At 35.6% G+C, this 21,090-nt stretch overlaps 3 protein-coding genes across 4 annotated transcripts; all 3 read left to right on the forward strand.

Annotated features, from left to right (window-relative positions):
* Window positions 1-810: 810 nt before the first annotated feature.
* On the forward strand, window positions 811-2,553 carry LOC129295204 (spermidine hydroxycinnamoyl transferase-like). The gene has a single exon (XM_054933685.1). The coding sequence runs from the start codon at window positions 889-891 to the stop codon at window positions 2,248-2,250; it is 1,362 nt and encodes a 453-aa protein (XP_054789660.1). The 5' UTR covers window positions 811-888; the 3' UTR covers window positions 2,251-2,553.
* Window positions 2,554-4,028: 1,475 nt separating this feature from the next.
* On the forward strand, window positions 4,029-6,934 carry LOC129295206 (cation/H(+) antiporter 15-like). The gene is made up of 3 exons (XM_054933688.1): window positions 4,029-4,259; window positions 4,348-5,361; window positions 5,480-6,934. Exons 1-3 carry the CDS (start codon window positions 4,029-4,031, stop codon window positions 6,752-6,754), a joined length of 2,520 nt encoding a protein of 839 aa, XP_054789663.1. The 3' UTR covers window positions 6,755-6,934.
* A 1,824-nt stretch (window positions 6,935-8,758) lies between these two features.
* On the forward strand, window positions 8,759-13,214 carry LOC129295207 (putative syntaxin-131). Of its 2 annotated transcripts, none has more exons than XM_054933689.1 (13): window positions 8,759-8,949; window positions 9,858-9,959; window positions 10,151-10,207; window positions 11,035-11,083; window positions 11,359-11,447; window positions 11,549-11,622; window positions 11,876-11,918; window positions 11,999-12,059; window positions 12,166-12,191; window positions 12,272-12,349; window positions 12,517-12,597; window positions 12,684-12,749; window positions 12,868-13,214. In XM_054933689.1, exons 1-13 carry the CDS (start codon window positions 8,932-8,934, stop codon window positions 13,039-13,041), a joined length of 918 nt encoding a protein of 305 aa, XP_054789664.1. In that variant the 5' UTR covers window positions 8,759-8,931; the 3' UTR covers window positions 13,042-13,214. The 2 variants fall into 2 exon arrangements, with proteins under 2 accessions (XP_054789664.1, XP_054789665.1); XM_054933690.1 differs by having other exon boundaries at window positions 12,846-13,041.
* The last annotated feature ends 7,876 nt before the right edge of the window (window positions 13,215-21,090 follow it).

Consider the following 21,090-nt stretch of genomic DNA (forward strand, 5'->3'; position numbering starts at 1 on the left):
TTTTTATTACGGTAAATTCTTTCGAGAGGCTTAAATATCATCACCCTATCACCCTGCCAAAAAAGTCAGGCAAGATTATGTAGATTTTATATGATTAATATTTTTAAAATTAATAAAAAAACATTAGTAAGCGTGGTACAGATTCACCATATTCACATGCCACTAAATCTAATATTCATGATTATATTCCAAATCAATAAAAACCACAGGGAGAAGATGCGTGGCCTTCAAGCTGTCACGAACACCAGAAAATCAAATCCCATAATTAATTTTATAAGGATAGGAAGTTTAGTTGTTGCAGAAATTTTCGGTAGACAAGACAAGAGAAAACATACACCCTTTCCATTTTTTCAGGCTCTGCTCACAATGGAGGGCAGCCACCTTGCTGCACTTACATTTCACGTATGGCCACCTCACCATGAGCAGGCATCCTTTTTCATTCACTACCTCTGCGTTGAACCCAGTTTCTCTTTATTTATTTTTTTTTTCACTTTCAATCTCAATTATTGAATTTATTTTTAAATGATTGAAATTTAATATTTTATAAAATTATTATTAAAATGTAAAATTTTATAAAAAATTAATATAATAATAATTTTATAAAATATCAAATCTTAAATATTTAAAAATAAATTTAATGATTGAAATGAAAAATAGAGAGAAAATGAAAAGAGGAGAATACGGAGAGAAGTCAACTTTTCCTGTGTAGAGTTTACAAAAGGAAAGTGTCAACTTGAAGCAAAACACAAAAAACTGACGCGTGATCTTTATAGCTTACCCATTGGGTAATTTTATTCCTTCATCCAGTATCACGAGCACCAGCTGGCAGCTGATCAGCCATCAAGAAGGAGCAAAGGGCTAGCCTTGGGACCGTAAACACTAAACACAATGGTGTCCGTGATGTCTTCTCGCATGGTGATCCCTTCCGAACCCACACCCACCGGAATATTTCCGCTCTCCGATTTTGACCAGTCCAAGCCCTCCATCCACATCCCTCTCCTTTTTGTTTACAGGCCCCTTGTCAACGATCAACCCTTCCTCCCGTTTTCCATTCACATTCTCACCAAATCTTTAAGCCAATCCCTGGTTCACTTCTATCCCCTCGCCGGTCACTTACGTGAAAATCTAGGCGGTCGCTTTCAACTCCACTGCAGTGGCAGGGGTGCTCAGCTTTTAGAAGCCGTTTCGCTGGCCAAGTTGGATGAGTTCGGTGACTTCAAGCCCAGCCAAGATGTTGAACAGCTCGTGCCCGAGATTGATTATAATCTTCCTGTGGAGGAGATTCCTCTCTTGGCGGTTCAGCTCACCAAATTCCGATGTGGTGGTCTTAGTCTTGGGGTCTCCTTGTCGCGTGCTGTGGTTGATGGGGCATGTATCGTACATTTTGTGAACTCGTGGGCTAGGATAACTAGAGGAGAGGGTTTAGATTTAAGCTCGACTGAAATGCTACATCGTGATTCAAGTATTTTAGATTCGCGAGTAGAGTCATGTGCGGCGCCGCGTTTTGATCATCCCGAGTTTTCTCCACCACCACTTTGGCTAGGTAGCTTGGTAGATGCAGAGGATGAAGCTGCTGCTGCTATTCTGAAGCTCACAAAAAATCAAGTTCAACAACTGAAAGAAAAGGCCAGTAATTTTGATGCTCCCAGGCGGCCTTATACGAGTTTTGAGGTAATCTCTGGGGTGTTGTGGAGATGTGCCTGCAAGGCGCGGTACGGGGGAAATGGCGACCAACCAACGAGGTTGTCCGCTAGGGTTAACTGTCGAAATCGGTTAAGGCCACCTCTTCATAATTCTTACTTTGGAAACGCAGCGATACCCACTGTGACTAAAACGAGCACGTTTGATGATGTCATCAGCAAGCCTGTGAGTTATGCCGTTGGGGAAATAAGACGAGCATTAGAGAAGGTGACAGATGATTACGCAAGATCAGCTCTTGATTATATAGCAGGTCAGAAGGATGCGAGGCTGCTGAGGAACACCTGTCCTGGAAAATCCAAGGGAAACCCAAATCTAGATATTGTTAGTTGGATGAATTTTCCATTTCAAGATGCTGATTTTGGGTGGGGAAAGCCAGTCTATATGGGACCAGGAAATATTCATAGGGAGGGGAAAGCTTTCTTGATGAGTAATGGGGATGGCGATGGCTTCATGGTAGCCTTATGTTTGCAAGTGTCACATATGGTAGCTTTCAAGAAGTTGTTCTACGAGGAAACAGGGGACATGTTTCGTACTACTTCCAAATTGTGATGGCTGTGAGCCAAATTAAAATGTACAAAGCTCCATCAGTCGCAACTGCGGCTCATAGCCCCTCTCAAAATGGCGACAGTCCTGCTTTGATTAGATGTGATGAGAGTACTGTTGGTGTTGAAAGTTGTAGGCTTGACACAATAAGCTTCAGATCATTATCGTTATATTTCCTATTTCTAGCAAATTTGACTTTTGGCGTCTTGTTAATTAATTATTAGTCATCATGTTCCATTGAACTCAACCTAGTATGCATTTCGAGAATCCATTTCGATTTTTTGAACCCAGGACGAAATAAATTAGGGATTTGAGGCAACAAAGTGCCGTTTCATGATCATAAATAGGAAGATCCTGAAACTGACTAAAGCGCACCTGGAAGTGGAGACGGCGAATGGTGATGGCTTCGTTCTGGCCATTTGTTTGCAGTCACGTCATTTGGATGCACTCAAGAATTTGTTTTATGAGGATATACACAACGAATTAGTGCTTACTTCCAAATTATGATGCTAGCTTGGTTATTACATAAAAAAATAATTTATTTTTTAGAAGAATATATTTTAATTATAATTTTTTTAATTTTTAAATAAGTGATTTTATAATAAGCATCAAGCATATAACATTCAATATGCCTTAGTGTTTTTGTTGGAATGCTTGACAAAATTTATTTGTAATAATTCTTAAAATTTCTTTTATCAAATATAAAATAAAAACAAAATTAAATGACATCAATGCTTTTAAGAACAAGTGTAGCATTATCTTGTTAAAAATAAGTAAATTCTATGACAACTATATCTTCAAGCTACTGAAATAATTAGACTATACATGTGTCAAAGACCATATATAAAATTAAAATGAGAATTCTATCTGGTATTTCAAATCTTCTATAACATGATAACTTAAGAGGACTGAAAATATATAATAATTATATTTTATTAAAAAAAAAATTATGGGAGGTTCTAGTGGTCTCCTGTCTTCACCTACCGGTGTTTTTAGCTCTCAAACTGGTGTGAAAGATGTAAAAGATGTGAAATGTCATGTTTACCAATTTTGGAGCTGTTGGGTCTTGCAGGATACGACCAACGTCCAATAGACACTTGTTCAATCTCGAATAATATTTTATGTTTGTGTTTTCTATTATTACGTTTCAAACTATAGTATGCATGTTATTTGTTATTTTTAAATTGGTTGCCAAATGGCATCATTAGTTTTTTTTTTTTTTGAAGTTAAAAAAAACCTAAAGACATTCTATAATTAATAAGTTATACAATTGTGATCTTAGAGCTTCTTAAATATAGAAACTCAAATTGTAATTAAAACTTCAACCTGGTTTCTTACAATCATCACCGCCACAGCCTCCACCATCACAAACTTGCAGGAGATGAAATTTTTCATTTTGTTAGAATGATCTGTGTTATAATACCTGTATACGCTAACCAATGAATTAAGATTTTTTTTTTCCCCTGAACATCTGGATCTGGGCACGAAGTACGATACAGAGGAATTAACACATTTTGCACACTTGCCTGTAAATAGAATAAGAACAGCTAAACATTGCCAAACTGCCTATAATTAATTAGCAAGCAACCGTCCCAGAAAGACACCAATACATTTTACTGGAATTTCCCCCGCCTGCCTGTCTGTTTCCTTTTATTAGTCTTAAGCTTGTTGCCTTAATTATTTGTTAAACATTTCGTAAAATCCTCTTCCTCCTTACCTTCCTCTTCCCTATGATTCCCACCCTGTTCTAGGCAGAATCTGTAGGGAGCTAACAAAGAAGAAGAATGAGTTCTCCAGTCTTCAAAGAATATAGTCTAGTGCCCAGACCAAACGGCACATTGGAGGTCTGTTTCGATAAGCAGGTCTCCTATGGGTCTGGCTATTGGCTGGAAAATTCCTTACAAGTCACCATGCCTCTGTTTGCCCTGCAACTCGCTTTAATTCTATCATTTAATCGCCTCTGCATCCTTGCCTCAGCCCCATGGCACTTACCTCGTATTGTCACTGATGTTTTTGTAAGTACTTCTTAGCCCGTTTCTAAATTTGAATTCTTCATCTTGATGTTTCATACTTGACATTCTGATATTGCCTTTGGATTTGAAGGCTGGGTTCTTGACAAGTCCAGCTGTTCTGGGGCGATCTACTTTTTATGTCAATCACGTATTCACTTTCAGTAGTCTGATGGCCTTGGAAACCGTGGCAGCTATGACCCTTGTTTATTACATGTTCTTGATCGGCTTGGAGTTTGATTTGAGGCCAATAAGGCGTTCCGGGAACAAGAAGGCTATAATTGTCGCCATTGTTGGTGTAATCTTCTCTATTCCTTATGGGATTGGACTGTACTACCTACTTCTCTCCGACTTGGGACGCAAACACATGCCTCCCCCGGTAACTGGAACGAGACATTTCATTGGTGCTATGATATGGGGAATCACCCTTTCATGCAGCGAGTTCCCTGAGATTGCGAGGATTCTCACGAGCCTCAAGCTCGTTCTCAACGAGAATGGACAGTTGGCTTTAACCTCTGCTCTCATTAATGACGTCTTCTCTTGGATCTTCCTTGTAATATCCATATCAGCACTCCATGCAGCTTCAGGAGCATCCATCGTCTCTGCCTTCGTCTTTCTGTTGATAAGCGTCTACGCGGTTCATCCTCTTGCCAAGTGGCTTTTCCAGAAGGTTAGCACAAAGGACAGAGATTTGATCGACGCTCAAGTCGTATGTCTCCTGCATATGGTTTTGCTCTTTGGATTCGTCGCCGATGGATTGGGAGCTCATTCCATCACAGGGGCCTACATTTTGGGAACTATAACCCCAAAGGGTATCATCTCAAAGGCCGTTCAGGAGAAAGTGCTTGATTTTGTGACAGCATTCATGATGCCAGTCTTCTTTGCGGTTCTTGCGGAGAGAATCCATGTCGAAGACTTTGCCTTGGAAATTCATTGGACAAGCGTTGTGGTGGTTGTTTTGTTGGCTTTCATGGCCAAGATTTTGTCCACTCTCGCTGTCTATATGCTCTACAGGTTGCCTCTCAAGGAAGGCTTCTCTATAGGACTACTCATGAATACCAAAGGAATAGTCTCAATCATCATCCTTACCACCGGCAGGGACATGCTGGTAAGCCAATCTAACAACCTATCATAGTCAAATCAAATTAATTTGTTCCAACACGGGAGCTATCCTGTCTGTCCCAAGCTTCACATTCAAAGGGGGGTGTGTGTGTAATATGATGCAGGCTCTGAATGACCAAACATTTGGGGTAATGATACTGATATGCTGGATAATGACGATTCCAGTGGGGCCTGTCTTGGCCGCCATAAGCAAATTCACGAATTCGGATATTGGAAGTAGCCTGCGTAGGACCATGCAAGGGGCAAGACCGGACATCCCGCTCAGAGTGCTGGCATGTGTCCACACATCACACGACGCCAATGTCATTCTCAGTCTGTTGAAGGCTTCGAACCCAAATGTTAAATCCCCTATCCAGGTTTTCGCTGTAGAGCTTGTGAAGATAACAAACCGCCCAACCACAGCACTAATCCTAGATGATGCTTCTAAGCAAGTAACGGAATCCAAATCCAAAAAAGATCTCTTGCGAGGTCTCAATCTAGACGGCAACAACACACAGACGGGGGATAACCTTGAGTGCTTCGAAAACCTGAGCCAAGCTATATTCGCTGAGAAGTTAAGGGTCGTATCTTCTTACAACACCATGCACAAAGACATCCTTCATTTAGCGAAGCAAAGAGGAGTGACACTCATACTAACCACACTGTACAAACAACCAACATACGATGGTCTAGGTGCAGGCACAGCCACAGCCAGAGCAGCAAACATTGTGAACAGAGAATCTTCAAGCAAGGACGAGAAAAAAGTGGTGCTCGAGAATCTAGTGAAGGAACCACCATGCTGTTTGGGGATATTCATAGATCGAGGGCTCGGTCAAAAGCGAGGCAAAGAGCGAAAACTGGCAATGTTCTACGTTGGTGGAGCGGATGACCGTGAAGCATTGTCGTACGCATGGAGGATGTGCAGGCACCCAAACACAAAATTAACAGTGGTGAGGATTATTTGGGACAACCCCAGTGACGAATTTGATCAAACAGATGAAGAGTACATCAGATTTTTCAAATTCCAAACAAGGGACATGGGGGGATCGGTGAAGTATCTAGAGAAAGTGGTGAGAGACGAGAAGGAAACGTTGGCGTTACTGAACAGTGTGGGCGATAATGGGTATGATTTGTGCATAACGGGGAGAGGGCAAGGAAGGAGGATGTCGCTGGCACAAACGCTTGACCCTGTGCTGGAGGAGCCGGCGTTGGGACCGCTCGGCGATACGTTGGCGGATTTGAATTCTGCGGCGGAGACTTCAATTTTGATATTTCAGACGCAAGCTAGCGGTGATGGGAATTCCAATCCAGCGTCCACTGAGTATGCTTATTTTGAAGGACATGGTGACCTGATGCTGCGTGGAGGCCGTATGACATGGCGAGCTTCTGAGTCTGATTGACCATCTCTCTCTTTCGCTTTCTGTTCACTTATCATGGATACACTGTCACTGACTGTCAGCAATCTCGCGGCCATTAGACCAGGAGGAAGAAGGAAATGAAAAACAATGCAAGTTGTCTGAGGCTGAAACTCGGATTATCTGCCCATGAAGGCAAAACTACTTTTCTGCAGTCCATTTTGTTTTTACGGACATCAATATTTATTGTGTACTAGTTCTATTTTCTATATATTTATTAAGTTAATAGAAAATTTAAACTAGAACACAAATTTGAAAATGTTTGTTTAAAAATAATGTTGATTTTTATTTTAAAATTAATAGTAATCCCTGCTAATAAAAAGTGTGAATCTATTTTTTTTTATAAATTTGCATTATATACTAAAAGTTGAAAATGAAACCAACGTACCAATCCCAACAATCCAAACCTATTTAGGGACTTACGAATAGTGATTAATAATACCACATCACAGAAATCTGTTCACACATGTACACACAAAATAGTATATGTGTGTGTGGTGTTCTGCTGTATAGTTACACTTCCTCTTATCCCATTTCTAAGATAAAAAGAGAAACATTTTGATTATCCTATTTATAAATTACATTATTAAATTTTTATTGTAATTTTTTTATTTTTAAAAAACATATTATTAAAGTATATATATTTAATAGTGATAAAGTTAAAAATTTATTAAATTATTCGATAAAATTAATAAATTTTAAAATTTCTCTTGATCCCAATAAAATATGTTAAAAATTATTTATAAATAAGATTAAAAAAATGCATGTAAAATAAACTGAAATATTTTTAAGTTAAAATATCTTCCGGCCTCGTTCGCAAGTACGTACACACAACACAATCAGGTTTTTGTGGACACTGAACGCGTGCTTCGTCCAAAAAATAAGAAAAGGACACTGAACGAGTGCATGTAAAGGGCTGTAAAATTTACTGAACCATTAGACGCAATTATGGCTACTCTGTTCAGCGTTTTGGCTATTTATTCCCAGCGCATAATTTTTTTTTTTTTTGTGCCAAATTCCCAACACATGATTATTCCCAACAAATTCAATTCCTGTCATTCAACAATAACTATCCCCCTTTTTGGCTTAATTTCCACTTATAAACTAAATGGCGTTTAATTTTCTGTTGAAACGGGTGAAATCTTAACCGCCAAAAAATTAGTCACTCAAACTAGTTTGCATGCAAAAAAAGAGACTGTACATTTAAGTTAAATTAGTCAAAAGTGAATTTGAGTTAATGTGAGAAATTTTACATTAAATAAAATTAGTTTTAATAAGTAATATATAATAAAAAAAGATATATAAACTTAAATTTTAAATTTTAAGTTAAGATACAATATATTTCATCATTCTTTATCCATTTGTCCTTTCCCTATTTTTGAGTGGCCACTTTCCAATCTTAATTAATAAGTATGCATGCAATAATACAAAGTAACCAAAGTAGTCATTTTCCGAGAGAACAACTTCAGATCCACGTAATGTAACAGTTGGATTGCATTTTCGTTGTTTTAGCTTGAAATTAAAAAAAAAAAAAATTAGTCATTGACCTGCTACAACATAGAGATGTAATTAAATTTAACATGCTCCTCTTTTCATCATCTAATCTTAATGAAAAGGCCAAATATCATATCTGGAATGAAAAGTGAGCTTGCCGTTAAATAAAAAAGTTCAAGTACCTCACCCAAATCCAACAAAAATAAATAGAGCAGAAGAAGGTCAAGTTCAAACTCACTAGATTCATACGTACGCTTGCCGTTAAATAAAAAAGAACTTAATCCTAATTAATTAGTTTCTTGCCTTATTTATAGCAAACCACTCCAGAAAAAGCAAGGTTAAAAAAAGAGGACAGAGAGATTTACTCCAATAGTTAAAACTTAAAAAAAAAAAAAACAAATAAAAGAGCGTGCTCTTCGCCATGTGTCACCACTCCATTATGTGTCCGTCTGCAATGGGGATCCCACTCTCGAGCTTACATGCAACAAATTAACGCCAAGGATATTCACGTTCTGGGAATTGGAAGGCCTGGTTTATGGTTAACCAGCGCCTTGCCTCCCCCATCATTCCCTCATCACATTCCCTATAGCTTTCTTCCCAGAAAACAGAATTAAAACAAAAAATCAATACTAGAACCTTGGCATTGAGTTTCTCATCCCTCTTCTACAATGAACGACCTTCTATCGGTAATCATTTATTCTCCCAACTTTTCGTTCCGGGTTCTCATGCATCTCGTATGCTTCTTCTTCTTCTTCTTGCCTTTTTTTTTTTTGGATTTATTGTTCTAGTGTCATTTCGGCCTAGTTTTCTACGTGGGGCGATGTGAATTCAGCTGTATTGACCTTTCTGCCTTAGCTTCTGTTTGTTTACAAAAGAAAATGTTGGAAACAAAAGATTTTTGGGGGCTGTGACTGCTGGACAGTTGATCGTCGTCGGACCTCTCGTTTGGGTTGTGTTTTTTGTCCTTAGCCGATCGTAAGATTAGAAGGCATGCTTCCTCGTACAAAAACGGGCATTGAGAACTTCCCTCTCTGGACTTGGATGTTCGATCAATTAAAAGTTTCAGAAATAGAATCAAGCATTTTCCAGAATGATTTGCTATGTGAATAAGCTGTTCTAAGTAGTTAGCGTCATCGGTATATGCTTCCTCTACGCTATATATATACTTGCTCCATAGTCCATATTAACATAAAAGCAATGAAGTTTTACGTGGGCATGCTTTATGGAATTTATAATTTACTCAGTTTAAGTCTGATTCGTCAACAATCCCTGCAGGAATATATAAAACGAAATTTAAATAGGATTCTTCCGTAGACCCATCGAAATGTTTCAAATAGAATTGAGGTTATAGGAACACATAACTTTCAAAGATTAAAGTAATTCATATATAAAGTCATAACCAGTACTTGGCCTCCGCCTAACAGCTTAAAACTTTATGAAGTGTAGTTGAATCATGTTGACCAGGTGGTGTTTATGAGTTTTAATTCTTGGCATGATCGATAGAAATGTTGATGAAACCTCCCGTGTTTTTTTTCCAGTACCAAGGATTACAGTTTAGTCAAATATATTAATTTTAATTGCTATCTTCACACAGGAATCGTTTGAAATCCCTCGTGGGCATGGAAATAGAGACGTCGAGTTAGGGGCATATCTACGGACTTCAGGAGAACTGGGTTTGGATACTTTCTTCAAAAAGGTATTTAATTAATATCTTTTTATGCCTGAAAAAAATGTGGTTTATCTCATCACATTCTCTCACTTTCAATTCTTCTGCTTTAATGAGTTCATCTTGTGCATTTTGTGCGTGATTTCAAATCCACGCTCTTCTTGCTTTCATGCTAGTCTCAAATTCGATGTACCAATGTGGCTATGTGTTGTGTTCTCCAGGTTCAAGAGCTTGATAAGCAATTTGAGAGGCTGGGTAAGCTTCTCAGGCAGCTCCAGGTATAGATGTTGTTGTCTTGCGTATTTAATGATCGGTTGCTTCCAAAACTCTTCACAAACAAGTTTTGAACATGTAAACTGCCAAGCATTTGGAGGATGTACATAATGAATCATTCAATTTGATTCTTCTCAACTTTAGATCTCTAATATGTTTGCATCAATAAAACACGATACACGAATAAGTGAGTTATGAAGGCTTTTCTTTTCGCCCGAGGATGATAGGCTCCCTCCAGTTGACACGCTGGAGGGGCTATCCGGTTTCCTCATAAAACCTGGCAGATAGTGGCAACTTAAACTTGATGTTCCTGATATTTATCAACTTAAACAACATCAATAGTGAAATCTATGCATGAAGTTGGAATGTGGCTTGAGTTTTTGGAAGGATCACACAAAGTAAAAGGTTCGTTTGCAATTGGTGAGGAAAATTTACAAAGATATCCAAGTCTAAGAATGAAAGAAGAAAAGGGGAGAGGGATGACAAGATTAAGAAAACCTGTATCAGAAGAATGTAGTGAAACAGAATGACTTGTGCTGTCTTTTTAATCTCTGTCAAAAAAAAAAAAAAAAAGAGGTTGCAGTTGAAGTAACTTTCACGGCCTCTGCAATTGCAATCCAGTATCTGCTTTGTCAGTGTCCCTGAATTTTTTTCTTTTTTACTGTATCTCCGTAAGATTTTAATCACCTCCTTCACATATAAATTGGAAAATGAATTTTTTTTTTATGTCTTGAAAATGAAAAAGCTGGTTGGTTTTGCAGAAACCTCAATGATCTGTTTTATGAGCTTGAAATGTGTTCTTTCATCATTTTAATGCAAACTTTATTTGCAGGATGCTCACGAGGAGTCCAAGGCAGTGACCAAAGCTCCTTCCATGAAGGGTTAGTCATTCTTTTCTATGGAGGAAAAGAATAAATAATGTCAAACAAGATTGTCGTTGAGAAATGAATAATCTTCCTGTTGTAATATTGTTAATTGTAATTTAGAAATGAAAATGCTTTGTGAGGGTAGGAGCTGCTCTAGATCTTAAAATGCACTTGGTATAGGGACACATCTTAAGATTGATGACGTGGTATGATAAATTATGACAGTGAATGTAAGACTTTACAGCTGCCGTGGGCTCAGCAATCATGTTTGACTCCTTCATGCTCTGCAGATATTAAGCAGAGAATGGAGAAAGATGTTGATGAAGTTAAGAAAATTGCCCATCACATAAAAACAAGAATTGAAGAATTGGACAGAGAAGTGAGCGCATGCTGCTTATTTTTCAGTTGTATTTTCAATACCTAGCGTCTACATAATTAAGAACTCCCTCACCTCCTCCTTTACTCAATTATTTGTCGTAGAACTTGGAAAATAGGCAAAAGCGTGGATGTGGAAAAGGAACAGGCATCGACAGGTCAAGGATAGCAACCACCATGTGAGTAAAGTAATGATTATTATGGCAACCCAGACGACTTTTTTTTTTTGGGGGGGGGAGAGGGGGTGTGGAGGGGAGGGGAAGAAAACTGCATCTCTAAACCTTGCATCTATTGAAGCTAAAAGAAGACTCTACACAATGAAAAGAGAACCTTTTGCTGCACAATAATGTCCAAAGGATTGACTTTTGGGCTTTGGAATGATGGACTTCACTTGATGATCTTTCGACCACTTTTTTTGTTACTATGTTGCAGTGCCTTAAAAAAGAAATTGAAGGACAAGATGGATGAATTTCAGGTTGGCTGACCTTATATTTGGTGTGACATATTGTCCTTTTAATATCATAATCTCAATTAGTCTTGCTTGAAAAAGTGCAGCGGCTGAGGGAAATCATACATCAAGAATATCGTGAGGTTGTAGAGAGACGTGTTTATACAGGTTCGAGCACCTGTTACTCATTGATTTAAAATTCTGCGATTTAATGGCTTGGATTTTCCATGATAAAGTATATCTATTGTGACACATGATGTTTTGTGAATGTCAGTGACGGGCACAAGAGCTGATGAGGAGGTTTTTATATGTCTGAATTCTTATACATTTGAAGAAAATGGCTCGTAGAAGTTTTCTTCTAATTTTTTAACCATGTACAGACAATTGACAGATTAATTGAAACCGGAGATAGTGAACAGATTTTCCAGAATGCAATCAGGGAACACGGAAGAGGCCAGGTTTGTCGCGGCTCTAACATGCATTTTTCAAATTTTTTTTTTTCCTTTGGGGCGGGGAGATATATGAGGGATGTTGTTGATGTTCCTTGAGCAATAGGTTTGTTGACTTGCAGAGTGAAGCAATTTCACTCTGTCAAACCTCTCGTACATGTTGATTATCTTTGCAGATACTGGACACACTGGCAGAAATTCAGGAACGGCACGAAGCAGCTAGAGACGTTGAGAGGAAGCTTCTTGAATTGCAGCAAGTATATATAGCCTACTTGATTGATTAAACATTGTAGCTCAGCTGATCAGAAACAGACTGGAAATAACAACTAACTTGTGTTTGCAGGTATATCTGGATTTGGCGGTGTTGGTTGATTCACAGGGTGACATTCTTAACAACATAGAATCCCAGGTACTTGGAGAACTTCCTTAAATAAGTGAAGCAGTTCATACTTAATACTGTATCTAACAAATAATTATGGTGGGATTGTCCTGTTGTTGATTTTAGCTTCCGCTAATGTTGGATCTAGGTATCAACTGCAGTAGATCACGTACAGCAAGGCAATAATGCACTTGTGAAGGCAAAGAAGGCACAGAAGAATTCGAGAAAATGGATGTGCATTGCTATCATAATACTTCTTCTTGTTGTTGTCATTGTTCTTACTTCAGTCCTCAGACCATGGAGTAACAGAAAGGGGGCCTAGTCACCAGTTGCTTGTGTATCAACTTGTGGATACTAAAACTAATGAGTACTTTTTCCCCTTGATTGTCATGTATCAAGTTCTCATATAGCGATTTTATATGTTGATATTGAGAATCTCAGCCTACATATATAAATCTTCATTCAAAATTATCAGCAAAATTTGAGACCTCTATTTTTTTATGCAACGATAGATTGTAAATTGGATGGGTTTTTTCCATCATCTCTTTTCTTGTAGTATCAATGTTTTGAAGTTCTTCCAGGTTTTAGCTTGACAGTTGACATTAAGCTAATTTTGCTTCTGCCACACGAGGTTAATTCTAAATTTGATGGAGTAATTATTGATTACTTACTTGGTTCCTCTCATAATTAATGTCAAACGAAGAATTCTTTTTAAATTGGAAGATAATATTTAGATTATTGAAAAAAATAATGTGTGAATGAAGCCCACCCCACTGCCAGAAGCAAAAGATATCACTTTACGCACTGTGCGAGATTTTGTTCACACGGAGGCATTATTAAGACTTGGGATATGAAATGAACTTTAATTCAAAAGGCAACAAAACTCTCCACCACAACTTCAAATTTAAAAGAGTATTTCCACAACAATATTAGATCTCAAACAATGCTTTAATTATAAGTTATAACTTGTTTTGTTACACTTTAAGAACATATAGGTTGCAACTCGCAATTGCATTGCCTCTTTTTTTTTTTTAAATGCGGGACATGTAAAGAGACAGCCAAGGATGCGCGTGATTCTTACAAATAATCTATTTATTAATTCTTTACATAAACAATCCTTTTAAGGCGTGTAGATAATTGCATATTTGCATGGCCACTTATGTTTTTGCTTTCGCCGGTGAGTAATACACACGCGCGCGCATAATATATATATATATATATATATAAAGTGGAGTAACCGTAAGAAAACGAATTGTATGATCTCGAATGTACTTGAAATAGTAAGTTTAATGGCGGAAAAAAGAAACAGTAAATTCACTATGACAGGGATTATTGTTTTCTTTGATTGGCCGTCAAGGGATTATTGTTGTTGTTGTTGTTGTTACAGAAACACAGGTAACTTCGTTTATATAAAACAGTCATGCGTTTTGTCTGATAAAATATGTATTAGGAATTATTAGAAAAACTAATTCGCCCTCGTAACAAATAACAAAAACAAAAACAAAAAACAACCAGTATCATTTCGGAAGCTTGCTTTGGTAGCTTGGCCTTAGATTCTTTCGTTTTTATTCGCACCTACAAGGATTTTTTTGTTGTTATTTTTTAATTGTATTAAGGTGTATTCCTATTAAAAATGAGGGAAAACACTGTGATAGGTTCCAATAGTTTCATCTCATTTTGGCTTTAGTCCTGAAATTTGTTTTTGTTGTTCCCAGTCCCTATAATTTCATGTCATTTTGGTTTTAATTCCTAAAGTTTGTTTTCGTTATTCCTAGTTCTTATAATTTTTGCCGTCCAAAACTTTAGTCCCTCCCATCATTAACCTTGTCAAAAATACTGAGGTATAATTAACACCATTAATTATTGTGTAGAGATGTTATTCTTATACTTAGTTGGCACATACTTACAATTAAGAAACCTTACACAGTCAGTTGTCGTGGCGTCTCCTTTGCTTGGCTGTCCTCTCTGCATCTCCTCCCAAGTCACTAGCCATATCTTCTCCTTGTGTCTTCCAATCAAAACAATCGAGCGTTCGTTTTTGAAGCAGTCCTTCGTTCATGTTTGTAATTTATCTTATGGGTGGGCGAAAGTAAAAACTCAATGACTAATAACTGATATTGCCAACTAAACATAATAATAACACTTCTGCATAATAACTAATAGTGTTAATTACACCTCAAGATTTTTAGGTGTAATTAGGGACTAAAACAAATTTTAGGGACTAAAACAAATTTTAGGGACTAAAACCAAAATGACAAGAAACTATAGGGACCAAGAGCAATGAAAACAAATTTCAGAGACTAAAACCAAAACGACATGAATCTATAAAAACTAGAAACAACAAAAATAAACTTTAAGGATTAAAACCAAAAAGACATGAAAACTATAGGGAGTTATCATAGTGTTTTCCCTAAAAATAATTATGTTTAATGCATAGTAGAATATCGAATATTAGATATAAGGGATAAAAAGTACAAATCTACCATTGAAGTATTTGTTGCTCACAATAAGTGCACGGGTCATAGTAAGTAATATAAGATGAGTGAAGTATCGTTCCCTTGAGGATTTATTTAAAAACAATGATCAAGTAAAAGATTAAGCAAATTCGATCAAGTTGAGCTATATATAACTAGGTAAAAATGATTTTGCAAATGAAACTAATACTAAAAAAAAAAAAAAATGATCAATTCACAAATTTCAAACACAAAATGAGACTTAGGATTATTTATTTCCCTTGCATTTCATAACATTAAAATTATCTTCTCTTATAAATGCTTTTAATGAAAACAAGTGTTAACCTAAGGTTCTAAAAATACTTGGACAAGCTCTCTCAAGTCATGAACAAGTGTTTAATCAAATTATTTGCCCAATCTCTTGTTACAATTAATAAAATTCAATTTTAAACACCAACCCTAATGTGGCTATGCAAAGCTAGCAAGTATATCTCTATCTTACTGGCAAAACCATCCATTTAACATACAAACATCAAATTCTTGCACTATTTTACCCAAATTCTACACTCAACCTAGCCTTCTCAAGCATTAATTAAGTGAATCCAATATCTAAATGGTGGCCAATCACTTAGAAGTATTAAGAAAAGAATAAAATAAATACATATATATCATTAATCACAAAAAGAGAGGAGGAACATAGTGTCAATCCATACAAGGGTTCCAAATAATTTTAGAACAAAGAGTTTAGCTACTCGTAAGCATCTACAAGCTATAAATATATAAAATAAGTGGATTTATTTCAGATTACAAAAGAGAAAAGGGAAGAGAAATAGAAAAACCAAAAAATAAGAGTTCTAAATGTCTTTAAAACTTCAATCTCTTGATCCTAACTCTTTCAATGCCCAAACCTTAGCACAACCAAGCTCCAAATGTGTCTAAAAGTCTAAAGAACGCATTTTAGGTCGAGCTCTCAGCATATATATGTCCTAGCTAATCAATTTCTAATAAATGAAATGCAGCGTTTTTTTGACAGCAGTGAAAGTCATGAACAAAAGTCATGACTTTGGCAGTTTTACACTGTTTTTGCAATTAACGAAAATTATTCATTTTGTGCTTGATTTCATCATCCAAAAGCCTTCCAAAAATATCTACAAAACTTCACAAATGCTTCTAATGAAAACTTCAACCAAAATAACATGAAATTAGGCCAAAAATATTAAATCAAAGCCAAGAATACAAACATAAAATAAAATGCACATTTTCCTAATTTGGGCAATAAAAACATATACAATTGAGCCAAAATGGATTAAAATCTAAGAAAAATGTGATAAAATAACATAAAATTCTAAAGGTTAACAGTATTGCACGGGGGCGTCTAGTATTCTAGAGTAATGAAAAATGCAATATTGCCCCCCAATTTTCAAAAATAGAGTAATGTTGCTTGATTTTGATAAAATCAAATGGTTGGTCATGAGAGGGATTATTTTAACTTGATAAAGTCGAGCTGGTTGCCACATTATTTTTCCCTTTGGTTAAAACATAGATTTATAACATAAAAAAAAATTCTCTAGAGAAAGCTCCTTGAGTCATTAACCCTCGTCTATCACTATTGGGATTGACTCCACTCCACCTCAAATAGTCATCCTCCCTTAAGCAAATGACTTCACCTCACCCCATTAGTTCACCTCTTGGGCTAATAACCTCACTCATTAAATTTTCTCATGTCATTACCATTATCTTTTGCTCCAACCATGACCTAAAGCTTCACTTCTTGACATCCACTTAGATCTCAGGGACTAGGTGTTGATTGGGTGCAAGAAGGTGCGTGACCCCTTAGATTTCCCTTGAAATGATAGGGGTTTTACTAGCTTGAGGGTTTTCTTGACACATTTGATAATGAGAGGTGAGGTAGAGCTAGAGCAAGAAGAAAGTGAGCGCAATAATAAGACTGACAAGGATGATGGAGAAAAAAAGCACTAAGCAAGAAGGGTATAGAAGAGAAATTATTGAAAGCACCAGATTTGGAGATGATAGATGGTGGAAGAAATGACCTCTTGGGTATTTTATATTTTATACTTGATGTATGTGAATTGGTGGATTAAACCTTTTGATTTGGGCTTGAATCTTTTGTTGCTTCCACCCAATGATATTGTTAATCTTCTTTTTTGCTTAATGTTCTTCTCGAGCTTTTGCAAGAGCTTCTGAGTTTAGATGCCACATAGGCATTGCCACCAAAGCAAAACAAAAAAAATTGAGATAAATGCCACATAAGTGTAGTTAGGTCAGCCAACAATCAATCGTCTGAGTTCGTCAAAATCAAGCAAAATTGCTTTTTTTTTAGAAGATTGGGGTAAAATTGCACTTTTCGTTATTTTAAAATATTGACGACCCTCAGACAATACTTTTGGAATAGATTTGCACCTTTACCCTAAATATAAACACCTTTCCTAATCAAAATTCAAACTTTAATTTTTCATGTCTTTCTAATAAAAAATGAAAAATAAATAACAAGTCGAAATGGTTGATAAAAACTAGGAAAATTATATAGAGGTCCTATAGATTAATTCTAATTACCAAAAAAGTCCCATGAAATGTAATAATAACTTTGAGATCTCATGGGCTTTGATTATAAATAAGTTATGGGCTGCATTTACCAAACTCCCCCTATTTACAAAAAAAAAAAAAAAACTCTTCCCATCGTGGGTTTTCAACCGTGGTGATGGACACTAATTGCTGACCACTTCAAGTCTTTCTTCTAGCGACGGCGCCGGGGACAAATTCTTCGTTGATTTGCAGACATAAATAATGGAGCTCATGGGAATTAAGAAATTTCAGCTAGTCAGAGTCCTCATTTATGGACTTCTGATGATCACTTATCCCAGATCTATTGGAGATTAATTAATCTAGCAAATAGAGAAAGTGGGTACATACATCAAAACTTTTCCACCACTTTCTTGCAACCTTTCACATACAGTTCCTCCTATTCTTCAAGATCCCCTGCGCTGAAAGTATAGCTTTTTTGAAATGATCTAGAGCCCGAGGTCCTTGATTTGGGATCGTTGGCTCGGGTAGTTGGGCCTTGGTGAGTTCGATTCTGCGAGGTAAATCAGGCAACACAAATGGCTCTAACATGGAAACCACCCTCTCGTGAACCTTGGATTGAGTAATACTATGAAAGCACATAAGAGTAAAGCAGGAGATCATGTGGAAGACCACTAAGGCTCTTGCTTCAGTTCAGTCTTTCTATTTATTTGCAATCCTCCATTTTTTTTGTGTGTTTTTCTAAGATTTTTTACTTTTAAAAATCCACCCCCAAAATTAATTTGCAATTAAAGCCTATGGGACCCCATAATTAGTTTTGCATTTCATTGGATTTTTTGATAATAAAATTCATCTGCGGGACCCCTATGTGATTTTCCCTAAAAGCAACTTATTAGCCCCCTAATTTTGATTACACCAGGACTTCTGCGGAGAGAAAATAGTAAAAGATTTAAATAGCTTCTTATACATGATTCAGCACATGTTAAATGTTAAATTAAATTATTAGATGTTAGATACTGGATTAGATGGAGTAATTGAGGGCAAAAGAAGATGATATTTCATGAAACATGATTAGAAAATATCTGTTCTATATAGTGTCTGATTGAATATGACCCTCAATTGACCAGTCTTCTGTTGAATACATGGCGGATTTTTATCATAATTGTCGCCGTCGTTGTTTATTTGTTTATTTATTTTTTCAGCTGGAGAAAGAAACAAGTTGATGGTTGTTTGTTTCCAGGAAAATGGTCTCTGAATTTTGTCTGTTTTGTTTGTCGTCGTCGTCGTCGTTTTGTTTCCAGGAAAATGATTGTTTGTATATTTTGTTAGAAAGGTATATTTTCTCTGATTTTTTTTTTTGAAAAAACACACAGACACATTACTTAAAATTAAAATCAGGTTATCACTTGGAAGTTGGAACCAATCCCCTGCTTGTAAGAAACAAGGGGTCCTTATTTAATCAATACATACAATATAAAAATGCAGAAAATTATATTAATCGCAGTTTTAAATGAATTCTTAATCTTTTAATCCACGTTTTTCTATGCAAGAAATGGTACACTTTGAACAAAGGGATAATTAATTAATAACAAAAAATAGGATATCTTTCAATTTGAGAATGATTTTGTATTGTTGTTAAAAAATGGTTTAAAGTGAAGAACTTTGTGAATGAAATTATTAACAAATTTCAAAATTCAGAATATTTCTTTAAAATTTGAGAAATTTCGTACATAAAAAGTCCTCCTCCTTATGAAAAATAAGAAGGTCATTGAATTTTCACAGAAAGATGATAGTAATAACTAATATACCACTATTGGCCAAAAAAAAAATAATAATAATATAGTACTGAAAGGAGCCTACAATCGACTGCTATCATTTATTCAAGTGCTGTGACACTTACATCTTATGGTAAAATTAGATTCCATAAGCAAACATTCTCACTGTTAAGCAAGGTACTTAAATTTTCACTGAATAAATTTAACTGAGATAATCTGCCTGTTGGGATTGACAAAAAAAAGAAGTGATTATTGAGGTCAAATATCAATTTTCAGAAAAATTACTCAAACAGCTAATTAATTTGATAATTGATTATTAAATTAGAATTACGTTTTAAAATAAGCATTGAAAGGTTGTTTATAGATTCAATTTTAATATTAAATAATATATTTTATTTTTTAAATAAATTTTAATAAATTTAATAATATTAACTATAACTTATTAATAAATTTAATTTTAAAAAACAATGTCTTTTATAATAATTTGTATAATTAAAACCAATTTCAATATACATAGTGCATTATAATAATCAATTATAATTCTTTTGTTCTAAAACAGATTGCACACACATCGAAATATATACAGTTTAATTCCTTTGTTCTTTCTATGTTCATTGTTAAAAGTTATTTTTAATAATTGTTTATATCAAATTATATAAAAATCACTCATTTAATATCAAAGCATTTAAAAAATCAATTTTTTTTTTTGGATTAATGAGCATTCAAACATAGACTTATAAAAAGTTCACGTTTGAGCCTTGCAAAAAAATTCATGGAGTGAGATTTCAGGCCTATAATGGAGGGTTAGTTCATTTAGTTGAAGCCTGCCTTATTTTCAGCTTGGATAATTTCGATTGGAGAGGTTTAAATGAAACAAATAACAACCGTGCTTAGGTTAACTGTTAAAGATGTTGTATTAGCTTAACTAAATGTTTTAAATGCGAATTGATAATGCAATCACATTAAATATTTAGTGATAAAGTTTGTCATGTAAAACAATCTTGCACTTGATTTGATTCAGATGGTTATAAATCCCAATAAATCTTCCCATTAGAACAGGACAGGTGTAAGATAGGAAAGGGGACTCTCTCATCTTTCCTTTCCATCACTTTTGTTTAGTTCCTTTTCCTTTTCTCTAATTATGACATCAAGATTCGGATTATTCATATTTAATCTCTTATAAAACTATTATTAAAATGTTAAATGAAAATAAAAAATAAATAATCAAATTTAAAATGCTAAAATTTAATCTGAATAGCTTAAAATTGCAATAAAAATTAAATAAAAAGGGTATATTTTGCAGAAGATTAAATTCAAACCCTTCAAAATATTAATTCTTTTTTTTTTATAGTAAGTATAGAGAATAGACTTTGTTAATAATGAAATATATTTTGTTTGAGATATCAAGGGTAATAGATAGATATTTTCTTTTAAGATATTAATTTTAATTCTATTCTAATGATTATAAAAGAACGAGGACGGGAAGAGAATAGAGAGCAAAGAACAGAGAATCCTCACCCCGATAAGCAAGTCGGCGTAGACTCAACGTCGCTGGTGACAAGAGGCCTTGCGCCTCTGCATGATATTTAACAAGCCCGTCAT

This window comes from Prosopis cineraria, unplaced genomic scaffold (genome assembly GCF_029017545.1).
Source record: "Prosopis cineraria cultivar Desert tree isolate PC_DT_omini unplaced genomic scaffold, ASM2901754v1 PC67, whole genome shotgun sequence".
NCBI classification, from domain to species: Eukaryota; Viridiplantae; Streptophyta; class Magnoliopsida; order Fabales; family Fabaceae; genus Prosopis; species Prosopis cineraria.

What these genes read in the sequence shown, in the direction of transcription:
- LOC129295204 (XM_054933685.1), top strand. Translation starts at nt 889, where the DNA reads ATGGTGTCCGTGATGTCTTCTCGCATGGTGATCCCTTCCGAACCCACA.
- LOC129295206 (XM_054933688.1), top strand. Translation starts at nt 4,029, where the DNA reads ATGAGTTCTCCAGTCTTCAAAGAATATAGTCTAGTGCCCAGACCAAAC. An exon ending in GTATTGTCACTGATGTTTTT is followed by an intron (nt 4,260 to 4,347) that starts GTAAGTACTTCT and finishes TTGGATTTGAAG; the next exon opens with GCTGGGTTCTTGACAAGTCC. An exon ending in CCACCGGCAGGGACATGCTG is followed by an intron (nt 5,362 to 5,479) that starts GTAAGCCAATCT and finishes AATATGATGCAG; the next exon opens with GCTCTGAATGACCAAACATT.
- LOC129295207 (XM_054933689.1), top strand. An exon ending in GCACAAGAGCTGATGAGGAG is followed by an intron (nt 12,192 to 12,271) that starts GTTTTTATATGT and finishes AACCATGTACAG; the next exon opens with ACAATTGACAGATTAATTGA. An exon ending in TTAACAACATAGAATCCCAG is followed by an intron (nt 12,750 to 12,867) that starts GTACTTGGAGAA and finishes TGTTGGATCTAG; the next exon opens with GTATCAACTGCAGTAGATCA.